Raw genomic sequence first — 21,774 nt, 5'->3', positions numbered from 1 at the left:
ATGAAATTTCACACGAACGAAAACAACTTTCTTACGGAGATTTATAATGGGAAATGTTCACATCTTTTCTCCATTTGGAAGTACTCGGGATACTTCGCGCAATTTTTTAACGTTATCATCCGGGCTTATTAATGACTGATGCAATGCAAAATCTCCGTAGACTTTAAATTTTGGGATGTGTATTGAAACCTGAAGCGGTAGAGGGGGCGTTTTAAAACAGACAATCTGGACATTTTTTCATATTAGTGGATGAACGTAGTTTGAGCACAAAGGTATTTATTGTTATTGAAATATCAAGCAAAAAGTGGTGGAAGCAAAAACTCGGGACAGAGTATAGAGTATATATAGTTCTTAAGAAATCATATGATTGTTGTGTAGTGTGTCATCTGTCATTTTGCAAAATTGATAATTATATTTATAGGTAGCAATCGCATGCGTTGGACACTCGACCTAAGCATCAACATATTCACATACGGTGAAATTTAGGGATTCCCTACACATTTGAGCAGGTAGTTTAAGTATAAAATAAACAAAAAAATTATCCAAAATCAAAGTTTAATAACAAAAATGCAATATTTAAATATAAATCGTCAATGAAAATCATTTGGTATATATCACAGAAAACAATGCGCATTACATATACTTTAACCTGAAGTTAATTCAAAGATACACACCAAATAAAGACAGAATGTCAATATAAGACTTCTCAATTTGTTCCACCTTTATCCGGTATGATCAATGAAATACTCCACCTTCGTGTAAATATATTTGTGAACGAGAAAAATGTGACTCATAGAAGATTTAATCCAAGATGATTACATATTCATCTAAATAGTAGATAACTATATATATTAAATGGTATTTGTAAATTTTGGGCATGAATGAATACATTCGTTAATTAATATCTTGCTCTTTGTCACTTTCATTAAGGTATCATTCAACATCAGTTGATGTACATTATGTGTGATTGTCACGAGGCAAACTTGGAACACTCAATTTTTCTTCTAACACGAATTGATGAGAAAACCGAAATGAACCCTCTCATCCAGAAAATTAAAAAGAAATGTGCTAGAAAAAAATATTCAAACATCTACAAGACCTGCCTCTCAAAAAGAACATTTAAATAATGTTTATTGAAAGGACACATTCTGTATTTAAAACAATGCTTTATCATCATCATTATCATCATTGTCATCATCATCATCATCACTATCATCATCAATCTTCTGCTTCTTCTTCCTTGTCTTTCTCTCCTTCCGTTTCATCAGTTGCTACGCCTAGAACGTCATCAGAGGACTCTTCTTTCTTTTCTGTGTCCTCTTCCGATTCATCATTTTCCTTATCGTCTTTCTCTTCCTTTTTATCCTCCTCTTCTTCCTTCTCTTCTGCCTTGTCTTCTTCTTTCTCCTCTTTTTCATCTTTGTCCTCTGATTTTTCCTCTTCTGATTTTCCCTCTTCCTCCTTCTTCTCCTTCTCAGATTGTTCCTCTTCTTCCTTTTTCTCCTCCTCTTTACTCTCATCTGATCCAGATGCTTTGCCACTTTCTTCCATTTTTATTTCCTCATCCTCTTCCTTGCCTTTCTTTCCACTTCCTGGTAATCCAGGAATCCTAAAATTATTCATTAAAATAGGCCATTATAAGTCCTACACTAGCCGTTGTTAGTTAGTCATACAATATCTTAGATGACTACTAATATATTTCTGTTCAAATTTTATTTTCAACGTCCACAAAACACCTAATAAGGACTCATCGAACGATCGCTGGAAACAATAAATTTTAGATGTCAATAAACCCCGACGTTATCCAATTAAAATGCAGTTGATTAAAATCAAATGTGAATCCACATTAAAATGTTAGAGGTTGATTCGAAAAAAAATAAATCAATTTCTATCTTTTCAATAATCGTGCCATTTTTAACATCACAAATATGATCGAGGTGTTTTCATAAACATTATATAATCATGTACTAGCATTATTTAAAGTTATGGGGCTAAAATAATCTAAGTAAAACTGGCCTACGTAAATGGTTTGCTTCAAGTATGATAAATAGCATTAGCCAAAGCTGTGCGAATTGGTTGAATATCTAGTTTACTTACATGTTCTTCCTTGACAACAAAATAAATAGAAGCAATAAGATAACAATGACGCCAATAACAGAGAAGATGGCAGCGATGGCAGCCACCCATCCTTTACTGTCCTCCTTGGTGACAACAATATTGCCATCCTGAAATTAAAAAAAAATAGCGTTGAATATAATAGGTAACAGTAATGTTCATATATCATATGAGCATATACATGTAGAGTGTTGTAATTAAAAAAAACAATTTAAGCAGTGCAAATGACTGAAAGGGGGCTGAATAGTGCTCTAGTGTCATTAGCAAGATAAGATCGGACGTACACCAATACTTTAGCATGTTATGGTTGACATTCACCATATACTTTAGTGTGTACCATCGTAAATACCATAATACTTTAGTGTGTATAAAGTGGAGGATACCACTGTGTTAGCATAAAGAAGGATGGATACTGTTTATTCATGTATACACAGTAGCTTTGTAAGATTGGTTGATAATAACACTATAGCTGTCCATGTTTTAGATATAACGAAAGGTAAGCATTTACAGTGTAAAAACCGGTGCATTTATGTTAAGAGTTGCGAATATCGGCAATTTAGCACCAATACTTGTTGAGTATTTATACTTTAGCAGGTACTATACCGATGATCTAGCGCATAAACCACCTACACTTTAGCACGTATAACACAGATACGTTTAATAGTCCAGAGAACTACGATACTTCAGCACGTTCCGTTGTCTGATACAGATACTTTAACAGATACTTTAACAGGTACTTTAACAGGTACTTTAACGGGGGTATACGTACCGTGGTAGCAGGGACTGTTACAGTAGAAACTTCTGTAGTTGGAATCTCTTCATTGGTGTCGTTGGTGACCAGAGCAATGGGAGCAGCTGCCACGGTCAGTGTAACGTTAGATTCTGATTTAACTGTATTCACTATGTTGGACACAACAGCCTGAGATCTGAGGCGAGGAAAAGTGCAATATGAATTATAAACTGATTTGCTATTGGGACGAGTACCAGTGACAAGATTATAGCAACATATCTTTATTAAATAAATGACGTTTAGCACAAACTATTCTTTTGTAAAATAAAATCCCGATAGCTATCTAAAATTTACTATTTTAAAAAAATTAGCAAAAAGGGATCCGTTAAAAAGGCAGATTAAAATTAGTAAACAGAGAAAAGAAGCGGAGGAAAAGAACATGGAAGCTGTCCGTCGGTGACTTACATAGACGGATCTTTCATGATATCTGCTAGGATGCTTTGCGGAATAGCAGTCTCACTTCCCCCCAGAGAAATTCCACGCCTCTTTCGCTTCTTACTGGCTGAGCATAAGGCATTGGCCTTATCGGATTTGACAACCAACATGACCTGCGTCAATCCATTTCGTTCTCTCGGGAAACCGGTTCCAATGGCGATTTGACCAAAATTCGTGAATTGCTTAAGAGATGAAGTATTGGGCCTAAAATATGAATAGTTAAATATATCGATACGATCCATTACTGAGCTATTTTATAATTCAAAATCTTCTATGAAACTTTTTCATTATATTTCATTCTCCAAAAGTATGTTCCCCTTGTATTCTGTCATTTACTATACAATGAAAAAAAAATCCAAAATCAGTTACTAATATGTTTTGTTGTGTATGTTATTATCAAACCGCACAATGTTTTTTAACAAACGAAGTACAACAATTACATTACTTTATCTGCAACGCTATATTCGTAAGCTAGTAAGCTAGTAAGCTAATTCGACTTCCTGATGACCTTGATATATTGGACACAACCCATTTAAAATCAAAACCATGGTAATAGATGGACCGACGAACCTTTATGCAATAATAAATTGATATATGTTCTGACAATTTCCAGATCAGACCCATTTATTCACGAACGACCGTTACAGAAGCAATCATTCGTAAGACGATCTTAGCTTCTTATATTAAATGTACAGTATCAATAAATGGCGTTATAATAATTTTGGTGTACAAGGGGAACACTAAAATGAAACTTACACGTAGGTAGAATTGCTGTTACAACATTTCCTGAGATTTCCGTTATTTGTGTTACAGTAGTTGTTTATTCCATTAGCAACTGTTGTTCTGAATTCGCCTTGTACTCGTGTTGTGAACTACATAAAGATTAACAACATTATGCTAGATTTATTTCATCAAGTAATATGGTATATTTCTTATGTACATACATATATTCAGTATAATGTAAATTGAAAACACTACTTAACATAAGCTCTTAAATAGCCATAAAACAAACATAAACTTTCAAAAACATTAATAGCAATATATACCAATAGTCAATAACATGAATTATAATGTAAAATTTTTATTATCCAGATTGAATGGGATAAATACTTACATATGCCACTGGTAGTCCGTTAAACTGGAGAAGGATTCCATAATTCTTCTCCACCTCGTTAGCTGTATATAAGAACACAGAAAGATGAACACTAAATTGTTAAATGATAAACTGTATTCACTAACGTTTTATTTTCGCCCTTTGCACTCTCGCTGTCAGTTGGCAAATTCGAAACAATTTGTGATAAGTTATTTATTTAAAACAGTGTTCATTTCCGTGTCTGGCCGAATTCAAGCCAGGGCAAAGCCATTTACAAATGTAAAAAGAAAAAAATAACTTGTCAAACAAACGTGAACTCGAAAAAATTGGATATCTAACGAATATTGTTGAAACCACAGTACTAGTTTTTTTTTTTTTTACAATTTCGAGAGCTTACGTGGACAGAGTTGTTGATTGCAGGCTTGATTCATTGAAAGTGCACCAACGCAGTCAGCTCCAAATCCTTTCCGGGTAGGGTTATCACAAGCCCTCGTCCTTGTTTGCACACCACCTCCACAAGATTTGGAACAACTACCCCATGCACCCCAAAGAGAAAGTCCGCCGTTTCGATCTAAAGAAAATACTCAATTTTTATTTCGTACAGTTTTTCCTTGAACGAGAATGAAATAATGAATCTGCTTTGTAAGTGTAGGTGTGTCTGCATTCAATGTCAATGACAAAATAGACTTACAGACATAAACTTTCCCTTGCATACTTTAATAGTCTCCGACTTTCACAACCAACACATAAATATTTAAATAAGAAACAATTATAGATTAAATTTTTAGATTAATATTTTTTTTCTTGTTTTTACCCCTCATGCAAAAATGTCTAACTTTCACAACGAACACATAATTAAATCAGAAACAATTACCGGTATAACATAAATTTATTGATTAAAGTTTTTTTTTCTTGTTATTACTTCTTATGCAAAAATAATTTGATAAGTGCTTTCTAAATTGAAACATCACAGGTCTACGGCAAAAACAATTTAAATGAGTAAAATATAGTTACCTTTGCAGACATTATTTGCCCCTAGTATATAACCATTGGTACAAGAGCAGTTATAACCTCCTCGGGTATTCTCACAGCGACTGTTGTTTACATAACAGGGGGATTTAAGGCATTCGTTGATGTCTGGAAGCAATAAGTAATTAAGACATAAAAAATGCTTCAAATGTATCAATTATGATAGATTTTAAAACAGTTTTTGCCAAAATAAAAGAAAAGCCATATTTTCCCCCTTCATTAAATTTTTTTAGATTGAATAATAATATAAAACATGCAAAGGGGTAACAAACTTGATGTATTGATTAAGATACATTTTAAAGAAACTCTGCACGTCTCATTGAGATTAAATCGACGATTTTTCCGCTCATATATTCAAACGAGTAAATAAAGCCAACACGTTTTAAGGACACACGAGACGGTCCTCGATTTTATATAATTGTTCTTGATATATTATTCCTTATTTTTTAACATTTAAACCTGTTACTTCCCAAAAACTCAAGATAATTACTAGGCTATTTTCGAAGCTAGAATAGTTAGAATTTTTCATAAAATAGCATGCAAAATGCATTTTAATGCTTATAAATAAAGTCTTAATATATATTTTCAATTGAACACTTTATATCTTAATTATTAAAACATCATATTACATGAAAACATAATTATGGAATTACTTGGTGGAAATCTTCAAATTGTGGAGATAGAAAAAAAGGGAGATAAGTCACATCTGACCTTAAAAAAACCCAAATGATTGAATTTCAGAATCGTTAATAAAATGATTCTTTGATATAAACGATGTACGACACTTCCTCACTTTCAATATAATATTCGAAATTGGAAAAGAATTAATGTACAATCAGACATCGGATGTTATTCTTAAGAAACAACGACAACGCATACTTTTTTTCCCTGTATATTGAATCTTAAGTATTATCAATCAACAAGGAATGAACAATATCAATACCAACTCTTAATCGAAATACTGATAGTACTGAAAAGCTCTAATCTAGCTTGGTTCTAAAGAAATTCACTTTGTGATAGCTTAGTTAAAAAGAATCGATTTCATTTTTCTATATTTCAACTTTGGTATGCGCAATAAATTTCCTTATCACTTCGTGACAGCCGCTGCAGTGATGTACGTAAGCCCCGCAGGTTAGATTTACAATAGCCCGAACAACAATAGCCTGTGCAATTATGTGCGTAAACTCCTGAAACTGGTTCTCTAACCAGTTTAAATGATGTATATTTCTGCTCATAAGGGCGGTTATTCGATGCACCTGAAGCAGAAGTCTTACGACAATAAAGCGCTGAGCTATGCTTGGTGCTTTAAAAAAAGAGAAATTATTAAACAGTATCAATTTAATAAACGAAACAATAAATACACTTAGTGTGTTGGTATTTAAGATAAAAATGTATTTTTTGCGATTATTCTTTATAAAACCTTGTTATTTAAAAAACGTAAAAAAACCTCAAGTGTTCCAACATATTAATCAGTGACCCAAATTGATCTATCCCAGTTTATAAATAATTATAAGAATAGATCTTCTCTTTTATTAATACAATAAAAAAGTTAGCTTATTCAAGGAGCAACTTACCGTTACAAGACGTGCCGTTCGAGCCCAGCTCATATCCTGGTGGACACTGGCAGGTGTCGGTACCGTTTACTTTGGCACACATCTGATTAAAACAAGTTGCTTTCTTAGCTGCTCCACACTCAGCCTCAACTGTAATATATTCACCAGTTTGCAAAATTAGGACATTGATATCAACTCATACAAGCATTTTTGTAAAATATCAAATGCTAAATAGTTAAATTACATAAATTTATAAATATTGAATTAATTTACACATGCGATATTTTTGTATTAATATAATAGAGATTATACCACAAACATTTAATATTGTAGTTCATGAAATAAGATTTGCTTTATTATTAAAAACTAATATTATTTCATTCAATTTTCCCATTAGGCATTTTATACATAGGAACCTCGTCAGTTCTCTTTGTAGTAAACTTAGGAAAAGAAAGAATTACTAAGGCACAATAGTGTACTGTTTCAAGTGAGAAACATATATACAAAACACATGAAGAAAATTGTTTCAGAAAAATACTATGATTTTAACTATTAAACCTATACGATAAAACTTAAATACACGAATGTGCAAATAATTGTGTCCAATTTAAATTTCATAATTTGTATTTTAATATAAGCTTGCCAACTTAGTTAAGATTATATATAAGGGTGAAATATAGAGAAACCTTAACTCATTTATACATCGGCTGGAAGATTCAACAACAACTGTCCTTACCGACACAGGTCTTCTGGTCGGCTTCTAGTCTATATCCCGACTGACATTTGCATTCAAACCCACCATCGGTGTTTTTACATATCTGTGAACACCCATGACTACTTCCAGCACACTCGTCCACATCTAAAAACAAACCAACACAAACGGTTATAAAGTTTAAGAATAGGGTATCTACATGTATACCGGCTTCAATGTTTTAAAAATTATAACGTTCTTTTTTTGTGTATAAAACAACTGATAATCCAAATGTTGATCAAATTCAATAAAGCCCGAGGGAATTAAGATACATTTTTAAAAGAATAGCATCAAACAGAAGCAATACATGGATCTCTTATTATTTGCTAGGCTTTACTATTTGTTATTGTTTATAAAACAAGATCTTACCGTTGCAAGTTCGACGGTCTCCTGCTAGTTGATAGCCACTGACGCAGCCACATGTAAAACTACCAGGTGTGTTAGTACATGTCCTTCTGTCACTCCTACTGTCGCAGTTATGTGTATTTAGAGTACATTCATTCACATCTATAAACAGTATAAAAAGAAATAATATGAAGATATAAAGGGATATTGTAGTTTCAATAGGTAAAATGAAAGCATTGTTTCAGATCACTTTGAAAAAAAACACGTTGTCTTTGTTTAAATCGATTGATATTGTGACATGACTCTATTGTTGCTATATAAAGTTTCATTTATTTACCATGATAATTCCTTGTTTTGGTAATTTTATTATATTCTTATAACGGATTATATAGCTTCTTTAACTTATTTGGGCATTTTATGTTAATGTTAATGAAAAAAAAACATTGTTAACGTCTGAATATTAGTGACTTTTCAAGGGTTGATGATTCAATTTTGTAACAAACTCAAACCCATTCGGAATTCAGAAGTTTTTTTTTTTTTACAAAACTTTAAAAAGTTTTAAAGACAAAACTACAATACAAACCTGTACAGGTTCTGCCATCTCCGGAATAACCTGCCTTGCAGGCACAGGAATATCCCCCGGGGCTATTGCTACAGGTGGCCAAGGTAGGGTGACAGTCGTTGGAACCACTGCATTCGTTTATATCTGAAGAAAGGAAATATTTTATTAAGTAAGTCTTTAAAAGTTTTAAATAGATATTTATTAAAGATTCTACATAGAGTCGATGGTTTTACTTTTTAAAAATTAGTTTAAAAGAAACAAAAATATAATTGGTCTTTACATAAGGTCATTGAATCAAAGTGGAACCACAATATGTCACCTAGGATTAAGATTTAAAAAAAACAACAACAAAAACCCCATGTACAAATCTTGAAATATCTAAATGATCGGGCTTTTCTTGTACATTAAATCTGTGAATATTTTCCCATATAAATTCTAATGGAGAAATGTAAACCCATCCTTTCTTTGGTTTTTTATCAGTCAAGGCGGTCACATTTTGTACAAACTTGAATTAAAACAATTATATAAAGCTTAGTTACATTCAATTTAAATACCACATATTGCAACATTGTCTCTGATAATTATGCTAACTAACAATTAACATTTTTGTTCCACTCTTATGGCCCTATTAAAATATCTTAGGTTTCAATAATTCTGAATTAACAGACTTGATTTCTTAGGAGGACGTTAATAAAAAAAATTCTGATAACACACATCCTTTTTTTGTAAATATTTCTTTCAATCTAGGTTTGACCATACAGCCTAGCCAAATTTAGATCAGGCCTCCAAAAATACTATTTTGCATTTGTGATTGACATTTTATTCTAGAGAAGATCGAATTTTGATTTTAAAAAAAAGTCTTAGATCATACCAGCATTAATAAAGGTTGCTGAATCAATTATCACTTTATTCTTCAGCTCTTGTGAGTTTAGAACCATATATATGCACAAAACCATTGTTTTCTAAACCTACAAATTTGTACACCTTACTATAGTATATATTCAAGTAATACTATGTACCTACTCTGATGGTAACATAGAAAGACCTTGATTAATATATTTAAGTATTTAGAAGTGATAAAACAAATTACCTATCAGGTTAGCTTAAATTTTCAGATATGATTTATTTTGCGCCATAACTATTATTTGATAAATGACAATAATTACATGTATTTTAGCTTTAAAATTTGTATATTTTCTTATTTCGTTATATAAAGCTTTTCTTTTCAAAGAAACTTATAAGGTCTAAAACAGCCATGACCACCAGCTATCTTAAATGAAATTATAACAAGTTGTTCATTTACCGGTGCAGAGAGATCCCACTTTTTGGTATCCTGTTAAACATCGGCATTCGTAACCCGGATTTTGATTTACACACGCTGAGTTTGCTGGACAGTTAGCTATTCTTAATATACACTCATTGGCATCTAAAGTTAACAAAACAAAATCATGTAAGTGTTATATATTTTATATAAGGTATATGAAACATTTTTGATAAAAGCAGAGAGCACAATCTTTTCAAATTAGTACACACTCGACAGAACCAAGATTGAAATAAAATTATCTTTTAACAAAACGATGATAATCTTACACTGTATAGTTGTTTTATATAAATTCAAGATTACTTACCTACGCAAACGGACTCTTGGGATTTGACGTATGAATTATTGACGCAATTACATACATAGGAACCATTGGTGTTAGCACAAACAACGAAGTTTGCTGCTTTACACAAATTGGTCGATGACGAAGCACACTCGTTTGTATCTGAAGAAAAATAACAACCGTAAATGTATTTAATCTGAAATGGGAAAACTAAAAGTTTCCCTAGCAATGTCTAAATCTCAAATTATTTTAACTGTAGTATGAATTACTCACCAACGCAAGTTTTGTTTGTGCTATCTAGCTCCATTCCACTGGGACATGAGCAAGTATCCACCGAGTTGATTTTACCACAGGTATGACTACATCCATGATTATCCGCACATTTGAAAATTGCTAAAATATGTTTCAATATTTATAATTATAATAATTTTTATTTTTCTATACAAATATTAATCTCTGATCATAATATTTACCAAAAATAACATTACAAATTATAAGAAATTCTAATTGTTGATAACGCTCTCACTTTTAATTAAGTTTTAAGTTTGATTTTTTTTCGTAATACATAATTCAAAAATTAGATCAGATACGTTTAACATGTTTCAAAAAAGAAATTTCTACTAACATTAGGGAAATGAACTCAACACACAATATTATATTTTGACTCTTTTGTATTTATACAAAATTAACAAGAAATATCGTAAATTTTTTTCTCAAGTGATTTATTTGTAAATAATATACTATATTCAACCTTATTTCCTTAACAAAGGTTAATGACGTATTTTTTTATGAATATGACGGCAAAATAGTATAACATGCCATTTTATTATACTTTCATTTTAAATACTGAAATCTGATTGGTTTAGACGCAGCTGATAATCGGTTCTATTACCCTCAACGTTAGCAACACACTTGGCAACGGGCAACACAACATAATGTTACACGTGCAATCATTGTGCGCGTACGGTTTGCCGTAGAAATAATTACATTTTATATTAAAGCATTAAAGTTTTTTTTTTCAAATTAAGGCATTCAGTATAATATAATAAATAAAATGTTTTGGAGGTAACAGTTGAAGCGTCGGTTGACAGTGCTTTTCGAGGGGGTGTAAATTTGAATTGTTCTCACAAAGAGGCACTATTTATATAATGGTAAAAATTAAAAAAAACTTACATTCACAAGTCTTCCCGTCTCCTTTGAGACGATAATTAGCAGGACAAGAGCATGTGTAACTTCCCTGTGTGTTGGTACAGTGCGCATTGTTGTAGCAGCCATTGGCGGCCGAATCAGAACATTCATTAACATCTGCCGAAAAAACACCAGTAAAAATCATTTCTTAAGAGATTCACACATTTAAAGATAAATTAGGTATAATTACAGAGAGTTGAAAGTATTTACTATAGAGGCAGAGATGAAATTCATTTCATTTGAAAATTGAATATAAGTTTGTTTAAGGCACACAATCTATTTACAAGATTTGATACTTTAACGATTATTTCTCAAATTAATTAAATAAAATGTGTATTTAAACACAAATTGAGTTAAGAATGAACCTTATTTGAAGAAATCTAATTTAAAACATTCGTAAGTAAAACAAATTTAATATTTTTTTTAAATCAGCATCAGGTCACATTTGTAATGTCAATATTTTGTAGATCTACCTGAACATGAAAATCCATCGCCGCCTAGTGTATAGCCTTCAAAACATGAGCAAGTATAACTTCCTATAGCGTTGGAGCATTTTTGGGTGCAGTTGTTTTTTGTAGCACACTCATTCAAATCTGTAAAGATGTCACATTTCAAAGTTTACGACATAAAAATGTATGTTAAATTTTATATTTGTGTACTTAGACATCATTGTATCAGATAATCAAAGTACAATATTAAATACAAGAAAACTATTCATTTAAAGTAGATCCAGTGTTCTGTGACGTCACACTTTTTTGTAAAACTTTGAATTCTTTAAAAATTGTGCAAGATAGTTTTATTCATTTTATGTGAATATAATCACATGGATGTAATTAGAATTATTGGTAGGTTAAAGATATTTTCGCACTTAATTTTATACTAAATTTCCAAATTTTTATATATTTTATCTATGCAAAGGGGAAACAACTCTTTTTCTGACTTTTCTCTCAGTTGTATGTCTAAATGCTGTAGTTTTTCTTATTCCAACGATTAATTTTAAAATATTTTTGTAATTTTAGTTTTCTGATAAAGTTGACATTAAAATTAAACAAGAAAAACAAATTTCTGCCTACAAGATTTTACTTTTAACAGAAAAAAATACATTTTTCTAATGCTAAAATATGCTTTAGTGTATGTTTATCTGGCATCTTAAAAAGTGTGATGACATGTATATTTTTTCTAACAATTGATGACATTTAAGTCTATTAAGTCGAAATCAGTTCGGTTTTTCAACTTTCCTCAGAGAATTTTACGAGTATGGAGCTACCTTAAGAATTACAATGTGTGACAGTATTGATTTCAGATTGCACATAAAATTACTTATAAATATAATTTTGATTTTCTCTGTAAGGCAATGCATAATAATAGCTACATTTTCTGATAAACACTTGTTAAAGAAATATGAATGCTATAGACTCTCATCTGACTAAAATCAAGTGTACTATATCTCATCTTACCTGCACAGACATAGCCAGTTCCAGTGAATCCTTTGTTGCACGAACACGTATAACCACCGGGGGTATTGCTACACGTTCCATACTCTTTATCACAACCATGGGTGGCGGCCGATGCACATTCATTGACATCTGCCAAACAAATATATATTCACGATTACATCTGTAAGTTGTGCTATTATCAAATCCAAGAACCTGAGCAACAATTTGAATTTGACTTTAAAGTTGGAGATTTTAATCTAGATAATAATTCAAAAGTGAGGAAATGTCTATAACTCAACATGCAATTTTATTTTCTACTCGTGTACTCATATAAACATACCTGAGCAGCTAAACTGAGTAGATTTGGTATACCCATTGGGACACACACAGGTGTAACTTCCGACGGTATTACTACATGTAGCAGGACTCGTACAATTGTTACCAGACGTACACTCGTCAATATCTGCAAATGGGTACGACTTAAGGCTAGTCACAGCATCTTATGATTTTTAAATAGAGGTTAGATATGCAGCTTCCCCACTTCATGCAATAATTTGTTTTACTATAGAACACACGCTATTGGTTTGAAGGCATATCAGTATGCCCATATAGTTAAAAAAAATCCACAATTCGTTCAAGAAAACACAAATAACTGAGCACACGTGTCAAAACATACACGAAATACAAGTGCATTGTTACGTCATGATGCACTAGCGAGAAATGGTCCGTAGCGAGAATTTGTTTTTGCCAGTAAAATGTGAAATTACTAACAATTTTCGAATTAAAATTATTTATTATTCCAGAACACTAAGTAAAATAAGTAGTGTAGTTGGAAATGTATTTATTGCTCTATGGAATAAAAATTAAGTCAAATATAGCATAAATTTACCAAAAGTTCAAGTAGCTTGCATTATGAAAACCATTTAAATAAGCAGCACGGTTCTGCCTTTTGATAGAAAAATGATTTAAAGATTTGTAAGAATGTGAAATGTATTATTATTAAATAAATATAATATGAATATCACATACCTGCACAAGCAAAGTCTCCCTGGTTTTTGTAGCCAGCTTTACACTGACATCTATAGCCTCCCTCTCTGTTCACACAGTCACTTTGAGAGTCGACACAAATATCGACGTTGGTAGCGCACTCGTCAATATCTGAAATTTATAAAGGTTAGATTTAAAGCTGACTTAAAATAATAGGGTAGTATATCGTTCAAATTAGTCTTTTAAAATATATTTTCATAATTTATAAAGGTTAGATTTATAACTGACTTAAAATAAAAGGGTAGCATATCGTTCAAATTGGTTTTTTAAAATATATTTTCATAATATAAAACAATACATAATGACTTGCAATTACCATATTATTTAGAATTAGCTAGAAATTTATGAATTGAAAAGCCGTTAACAACTTCTATAACGACATCAACACAAATAAATATGCAAATGGACGTAAGTTAGTGTATTGTAATGAAGTAATCTTACCTATGCAATATTTTGTTGCATTGAGGGCAAATCCAGAGGGACAGGTGCAGTAGACGTCACCATTAAGAACAGCGCAGGAAGTGCGGGGATTGCCGCCGTCACAAGTCGCCTTTTGTTGAGCTGAACACTCGTTTTCAGCTGGGGAAAAATAAGTATTAGACCTGATTGGCATAAAACTCACAAATAATTTTTCTAAAAACATTTATTTGAAGAATATTTTTCAAATAATGATAAAAAAATAAATCGACACAATAGCCAGCACCCCCCCCCCCCCCACTGAAGTTATCGAAATACAGTACTGCTGTCTTTGTCAATAGAGTTATTTGACGATCATTTCCAAACTGTAACACTTGTAACACTCTCATAACAAATAGAATAACTCGGACTGTTCCCTTAAATATCAGGATTTTTTGTTTCATAAAAACGCTTAACAATTCTGATTAATCACTGAATCAAGATATCGATTGAAAATCGAAGTTGACTTACGCAGACAACTAATAAGGTCGGTGGTGTTCAAGCGATATCCAGTATTACAGCCACAAGTATAAGTACCCACACCATCAATGCACTTTTGTTGACAATTGTTGGATCCTGCACATTCATCCTTGTCTATAAAATACACAAACAATTCAAGAATGAAAACATGCGCACAAAGAGATGCTGAAGATAAACGTTATTTATTTGTTTTAAAAATTAGTTTGTATAAGCCCATCAGTTTATAACACGGTTTAAACTTGTTATTATCATTAGTGCAACTATGTATAAAAATTGATAAATTGAGCTATCTGAATAGTCAGCAAACTGAAAAAGGTGATTTAAAAAAAAAACTGTAATAGTAAAATGTTGTCTGAAATTATTGTTCAATTTCAGTGCATGCAAAAATAAGTGCGTGGTCATACAAACTAGTCTTTCTGTAAAAGGAAATTACGAAGATACTTGCATGTACTACATATAACACAACACAGGATAATCACAACAAATACCAACCAGATATTACTAATATCCCAATTTGGTAATGTAAATCGTAGCTTACATAGTCACAAAATAGGTATATTATGTGATTAATATGGTCAAATGGGTCAGATCGTGGTTCCGTTTTTAAACGGTAAATACATGAACACAATCAAATTCTTCAATATAAATATGAGAAATAAACTCACAGCGGTTATCAAAATCTGTCAAAAAACAAACCTTCGCACTGATTGGACTGTGTGTTTAGCTGGTAACCATAGTTACATGTACACGTGTAACTGCCCACTGTATTCTGACATCTTGAGTTTGCAGGGCAAGGATTTTTATCACATTCATTGATGTCTGAAAACGAATACAAGACTTATAAGCAAATAATTTCGCTTAGAAATGAAAGTAGAGTAAACTAGCACAAAGAGAAACAATGTTATTCATAGTAATTGTAAAGAACAACCAATATTCATATTTTTCAAAGAATTTTGACAGTATGATAACTTATAATTTCTTTGATTAACAATAAAATTAATAAAATGAAATCATTTCTGACCTGTACATTTAGATGCTGATTCTTTAGAGTAACCTTTTTTGCATTCACATGAGAATGAACCGACGGTGTTGGTACAGGTTGTGGTCGCTTTATCACAGTTGTCTGTCTTTAGCTGACATTCATTGTTATCTGTAAGACATTCAAAATTCATATGCAGAGTTAACAAATGATTTATATCAATTTGTAAGACTGTTAAATATTAATATGCATCCTCCAATAAAACGAGTATATAATATGCCTTCAGATGCTCAAACACAGGAGAGGAGAGAGCGAAAGAGAGAAAGAGAGTGAGAGAGAGAGAGAGAGAGAGAGAGAGAGAGAGAGAGAGAGACTAGCTCACCAACACAGCTGCTTAAATCACTTCCAAGTACATAGCCAGCGTTACAAGAACACGTGTATCCGTTAGCAATGTTTGTACATTTCTGTTGACATGGCGGAGGTTTATTGACAACACACTCATCTTTGTCTGTGAAAAAGAATTGAAATTGAAAAATTACGGAAAAGTTAATTTTTCTGCATTTAAAAAATTACGCCTTCTCCCTAAACTTTTAATTTTCTCAATAGAAAGAGACAGCGTTGTTTCCTTTTAACTAAATGCATATTCAAATTTGATTGTATTAAGTCATGGAATGCTTAAGTATTCCTATTTTTTTATTTACCTGAACAAGTGATTCCATCACCATCCAAATGAGATGGACACGATCCACAGGTAAATCCAGCAGGGGTTTTACTGAGGTCCCTAGCGAGGACATCAGTACAGTCCACCCCGGGCCAGCACGGTCTAGAAGCGCACCCATCCTCATCATTCTCACAGTAGGTACCGTCATATCCTTTCACACAGGTACAAGGGACGATAAAGAACTGCTCAGTGCTCTCCACGCCAAACTCACATTTAGCACCATTCTAAAATTAATTTTTTTCGCATATAAATTGTGGTAATTGTATATGTTGTTGTTTTCCAGCGGACCTTACGCATATATTTTCCATAATTAAGTTATAAGAATGTATAATTTACTGTGATCAAGCAAATCCTATTATTTTCCTCCTTACAATACCTTTGGGTAGCATGCAACTGTACTGTTTCGAAAATGGATAGTTGTGATGGACTAAATGAGCATTAATTTTGGCTATACAGTTTTCAGTTTACATCCGATATACATACTGAACATCCTTACCTGGCATTTACAAAGTTTGATCTTTGGTGTCCATAGAGACTGGGCTTTCCCGTCGGACACGGTGACCTTGATACTCATGGAATTACTGTCCGGAACTCCGACCCAGGTTAGTGTTTTTGTGGTATTGCTAATAGAGACTCCAGATGGAACATCGTCATTCAAAAAGAAAGAAATTGTATCCCCCTCATTCTGATCCTTGGCATTTAAAACAAGGGTATAGTTTCCACCCACTGAGACTTCAATGGTCACATTGCCATTTTTGATTTCTGGTGGATAGTTAGCTTAAAAGAGGAAAATAAAAACTTCAGTACCGTTGCTGCAACATACTGGAAACTGTTGAAATATTTTATGGTATCAATTCTATTTGTATTGACCAAAGAGACATTCCTGTTTCATCTAAGAAAATTATATTTGAGCCTTAAATTAAAGATTCAAGTGTTAAGGTATTCGTTTTGAACATAACCATGCATAAAAATCAGATTTTCACGCTTTCCTAGACCTAGTAAACAGGTCGACAAATAATCAATGAGATAAAATAACAATTATCTATTTATCGTTCAATGCTATGCTATTGATATAACAAGAAATAAAATCACACACACACACACACACATATACATATATATATATATATATATATATATATATATATATATATATATATATATATATATAAACTGGTTCTGGGACAGTTACATGTACATGTATTGCTTTAGCCGAGACCAGTTATCGGCTAAATCACGAGTTCGGGTATTTAGAACAATTTTCTCCGAGATACGCATAGTCGTCTGCTACGAGAGAGGAAACGTTTATTCACTGCATAACATACATGAATCCTCGGGTTCATGATTTTTTACAATTTAGAATATTCACTTAATGAGGATGCTTGCATAGTAAATATAAAAAATTATGGCATGGTAGATGGTTAGAAGAAATAAGGTTTTTCTTACATTTTCCTTAAAATTTGTTTCCCTTTTAGGGCCCCAGTATTATTCAGGGGAAGGGGGGGGGGGTCACGATTTTAACAATTTAAAATATATAAGATTTTAGGATGCTTGTATATCAATATCACTAAATGTAACATTGCAGTTCTCGAGGAGAATATTTTTAAATATTTTCTCTATATTTTTATATATTAATTTTTTAACCCCACCCAGGGTCACAATATTGATATGGGGGTAATGGTTTTAACAATTAAGAATTTACACAACCTGAGGATGCTTGCAGAATAATATCACAAATTGTAGCATTGTAGTTCTTGACAAGACGGTTTTTAAACATTCTCTCTCTCTCTCTCTCCCTCTCTCTCTCTCTCATATATATTGGAGTTCTACACCATATTGCAATAAATTTTACAACATGTCCACTAACCTAGCGTAGACTGTGTTTCAGCCAGTTCCGCCTTAGTGTTAGAGGTTGATGAAGCTACAGCAGCGTTCTCCGTAACCTTAAAATCAAAGTAACATTCCTTGCGCTTTTCTGGATCAGAATCAGTGCTTTTGCCACTGTTACACAGAGAAATGGCTGTAGATCGTTTGGATGGATCAGGAAACATGACGGTCAAATTAGCATTGAAAAACACCGGTGTGTACGATGTGTCTACGTGACTGGTCCAGTTAGCGTTACTTGCACTGCCTCCATACGTAAACAAAGTATTGTTCTTAGTGTTTTGCCCTGTAAAAGAAAACAAAATCATACTTCATTTTCTTGTTCCTTATGATATGTGGACATTTATATCAAACCCAAACAGCTGTATCGAATGGTTAAAAAAGTGTCCATATTTTCCACATCTTTACACGCATATTTTGAAGAAAAGGTGTATTCGAAAATTACATTGATTAAATTAATCAAAACATCATATTAGTTTTTAAAGATATCCATGAATTATATAATTTATAAGGAATAAAAAACTTACAAAGTTGTCCGTAATTGTAAATGATACTTTCTACTGAGTCAGAGGCAGTAATGACTCCATTTGGTCCCTTAAAGTCATTGGTGACATTTCCGTCAAAATTTCCAAGGAGACCTAAAACAAAAGTTGCAAAATTGCAAAATCAATCATTAATACGCTTGAACTTCAATTTTTTTCACTTATATAAAGGAATGAGAAGATGGGCTTAGTTTGAAAAAAGTAAATGTTAAATATATATATATATATATATATATATATATATATATATATATATATATATATATATATATATATAATATATATATATATATATCTTAGTTTGACCGTGCATGAAATATTACTCAAAGGGAGACTTAGTTACTTTTATTCTGTGTTTCATACACAGATCAGTTTTATTTCATGCCATTGCATTCATGTTGAATATTGTGGTGACATGACAGGATACCTTCAAACTGACTGCGGTAACTGGAAGAAGCAGAAATGACTAGCTGGAACATTCCGTTTGTTAGCTGTACACCAGCTGTCAACCCTCCAGAAAAGATCATCTTCCATGTAGAGATTTTAGCGCTATTTGTCTCTTTGATAACAGTAACCTCTTTCCAATCCGCTGGTCTAGATGACAAATCTACGTTATCGACGACCCCATTTCTCAGAATTTCTGGTGATACAGAGAAATATTGTATAGTTATTTAGTAAAATCATATATCGTAAGGCATATATAATTTGCAGAACAAGAACCTAAAATGTTGTTCATGTAAAAAAATTTCAATATATGTTCACAACACGATGTGTTTAAAAGAGCTAGCTTATCAAACGCATTTTCAATCTGAACCAATTTAAAAATTTTCTTTAAGAATTTGTAATTTATGACTATTTCTCGTAAGATTGTGATGTGTTCATATTTTTGCATTTTCCATGAGTCATACATTCTTCACAAGAAACAATTGTATGACATCTAATCGGTTTTAAAGATATTAAAAAAAGAAAGTGATAATTCTGGGTTTTTTTTTTAATTTGTCAAAACAACATTTTAAAATGTGTCAAAACAATTTTCTAAAATAAATAAATAAATTTTATACGTATGTACATGTATCCGCCTTTCATTTCAATACCTGTAGTATTGCCATCTGCAGCTAATCTGAATTCCACTTTGTCACTACTAGGACTAGATTGTTGGCCAGCAATTCCACTAATGAAAGTTGCACTCTTTACTCCAGCAGCGTTTCGCTGAGGTGAAAATCGGCCTTGTACTTCGACATCAGTTGCTTTCAACAATACAAACTCTCCATGGCCATTAAAGGTAAAAGACAATCCATCTAGAGAAGCCAAATGGGGATCTCCCAAGGCTCCACCTGTTGACAAAACATCATGAATAACTAACTAAAAGACCTTGCTTGTTTAAAAACTAAAAATAACAAATAAGAGAAGTTCTTTTAATATATTCGTAGCTGTTTCATACATTCCATTCATAGATCAATCTGACAGGAAGAGCGATGTTTTTTTAATTTTTAAGGCGGTAAATTATAAATATTGTTTAAATGAATTAAACAGTATGTTTTGCAATTTCAGCATCAGAAATTCTAGTATTCAACATACCCGCTCCACTTGCTACAAAGTTCTCCGATGAACAGACGGGAAACATTTTAAGATATTCACTGCACAAATCTGACTTGGAGGCAAAACTATATTCTGCATTACAACAGGTTACGTATGCACCATCTATTGATCCTTGTTCCCTGGAGTTTGGCTTCCGAATCCTTAAAATGTGGTAAATGATATAATGAATTAAGAATAAAATAATGTCTAAATCTCATTAGAAACTTTAAGTTCATTTAGGCAACCGATTGCGCAATATATACTGACATATATGTGTTGTATCCTTTAGCAAGGGAAGCTTCAGTAATAAGACCTTTGTTGCTTTTGTCATAACAACAACGCGGGGTTCGTTCGTCCTTGGCTGTGCTAGACAAAGCACTTCTCTTGGCAAAGCATGTGATGGAACTAGGAATTCCTGCAGCTGTAATTGTAGCCAAAGAGTCGGTCTTTTGCAATAAACTTGGCGGGCATTTGCTGACGTCTTCTGTCTTAACCGAGAACGATGAATTGCTCATTTGAACTCTCTTTTGAGAAAGGAAGGTATCGCATACTAAACCAGGATGGGTCGATGCTGATCCAGAAATCTTATAATATGAAAATCCTTTCCTTTTCCATCTGACCAAAGTAAAACAACAAAGTTCAGTGTCTGTTCTCAAAATTTCGAATCAAAAAAGTGTCTACAGCCTATTTGTAGTACTATTCACAAGCAACGTTAAAAAATATAAAGTCTATACTCAAAAGTAAACAGTACTTTTTTGAATTTTGCCTTCTGATCCAATAAATTTGCATTGAAAATTAAATTCAAAGCAACTTTATTAAAAATTAGACTAAGAACATTTACAATTTGTGTCGGTTTCAGTCTTTGAAAAACAAAAAAATTAATCATGCAAATCACTTATTAAGTCCCCCTTCAGAAATGAACTCACGAGACATCTCCTTTTAGACCTGTGGGAATGACTTCGTCTATCTTCTCTATCTTGCTCTTATCCTGCGGATTTGAAATAAGGTTCAAGTAGGATTGGGGGTATTCTTCGGCAGTTTCGTTTTGTTTCAGAACTCCAATCCTAACGGGGTAGTTGCCCACTGAGCTCAGGACGTCCCAAGTCATTTCTCTGTCGTTGTAAATGACCTTGACATAGGTGTTCTCATAGTCGGTTATCATGACAAGTTGGAAGGTCACAGTCTG

General features: G+C 32.4%; 1 protein-coding gene across 1 annotated transcript in view; it reads right to left on the bottom strand.

Annotated features, from left to right (window-relative positions):
* Window positions 1–544: 544 nt before the first annotated feature.
* LOC105331976 (transmembrane cell adhesion receptor mua-3) overlaps window positions 545–21,774 on the bottom strand; it is a 59,207-nt gene continuing 37,977 nt past the window's right edge. The window contains exons 46-79 of the mRNA XM_034449932.2: window positions 21,515–21,771; window positions 20,856–21,203; window positions 20,589–20,749; window positions 20,105–20,344; window positions 19,438–19,650; window positions 18,996–19,106; window positions 18,452–18,754; window positions 17,081–17,361; window positions 16,565–16,808; window positions 16,246–16,371; window positions 15,906–16,034; window positions 15,581–15,703; window positions 14,876–14,998; window positions 14,390–14,527; window positions 13,931–14,059; window positions 13,242–13,364; window positions 12,923–13,051; window positions 11,939–12,058; window positions 11,451–11,582; window positions 10,551–10,670; window positions 10,302–10,439; window positions 9,977–10,099; window positions 8,695–8,817; window positions 8,136–8,273; window positions 7,752–7,874; window positions 7,037–7,165; window positions 5,448–5,570; window positions 4,831–5,004; window positions 4,455–4,516; window positions 4,097–4,212; window positions 3,311–3,544; window positions 2,885–3,041; window positions 2,098–2,225; window positions 545–1,609 (exon numbers count right to left, since the gene is read on the bottom strand). Of these exons, the coding sequence (XP_034305823.2) occupies window positions 1,219–1,609; window positions 2,098–2,225; window positions 2,885–3,041; window positions 3,311–3,544; window positions 4,097–4,212; window positions 4,455–4,516; window positions 4,831–5,004; window positions 5,448–5,570; window positions 7,037–7,165; window positions 7,752–7,874; window positions 8,136–8,273; window positions 8,695–8,817; window positions 9,977–10,099; window positions 10,302–10,439; window positions 10,551–10,670; window positions 11,451–11,582; window positions 11,939–12,058; window positions 12,923–13,051; window positions 13,242–13,364; window positions 13,931–14,059; window positions 14,390–14,527; window positions 14,876–14,998; window positions 15,581–15,703; window positions 15,906–16,034; window positions 16,246–16,371; window positions 16,565–16,808; window positions 17,081–17,361; window positions 18,452–18,754; window positions 18,996–19,106; window positions 19,438–19,650; window positions 20,105–20,344; window positions 20,589–20,749; window positions 20,856–21,203; window positions 21,515–21,771 (5,709 nt within the window). The 3' untranslated portion in view covers window positions 545–1,218. The remainder of the gene's footprint in view (window positions 1,610–2,097; window positions 2,226–2,884; window positions 3,042–3,310; window positions 3,545–4,096; window positions 4,213–4,454; window positions 4,517–4,830; window positions 5,005–5,447; window positions 5,571–7,036; window positions 7,166–7,751; window positions 7,875–8,135; window positions 8,274–8,694; window positions 8,818–9,976; window positions 10,100–10,301; window positions 10,440–10,550; window positions 10,671–11,450; window positions 11,583–11,938; window positions 12,059–12,922; window positions 13,052–13,241; window positions 13,365–13,930; window positions 14,060–14,389; window positions 14,528–14,875; window positions 14,999–15,580; window positions 15,704–15,905; window positions 16,035–16,245; window positions 16,372–16,564; window positions 16,809–17,080; window positions 17,362–18,451; window positions 18,755–18,995; window positions 19,107–19,437; window positions 19,651–20,104; window positions 20,345–20,588; window positions 20,750–20,855; window positions 21,204–21,514; window positions 21,772–21,774) is intronic.

Source organism: Magallana gigas, chromosome 4 (genome assembly GCF_963853765.1).
Source record: "Magallana gigas chromosome 4, xbMagGiga1.1, whole genome shotgun sequence".
Taxonomy (NCBI): domain Eukaryota; kingdom Metazoa; phylum Mollusca; class Bivalvia; order Ostreida; family Ostreidae; genus Magallana; species Magallana gigas.
This window is presented reverse-complemented; position numbering and strand designations above follow the sequence as displayed.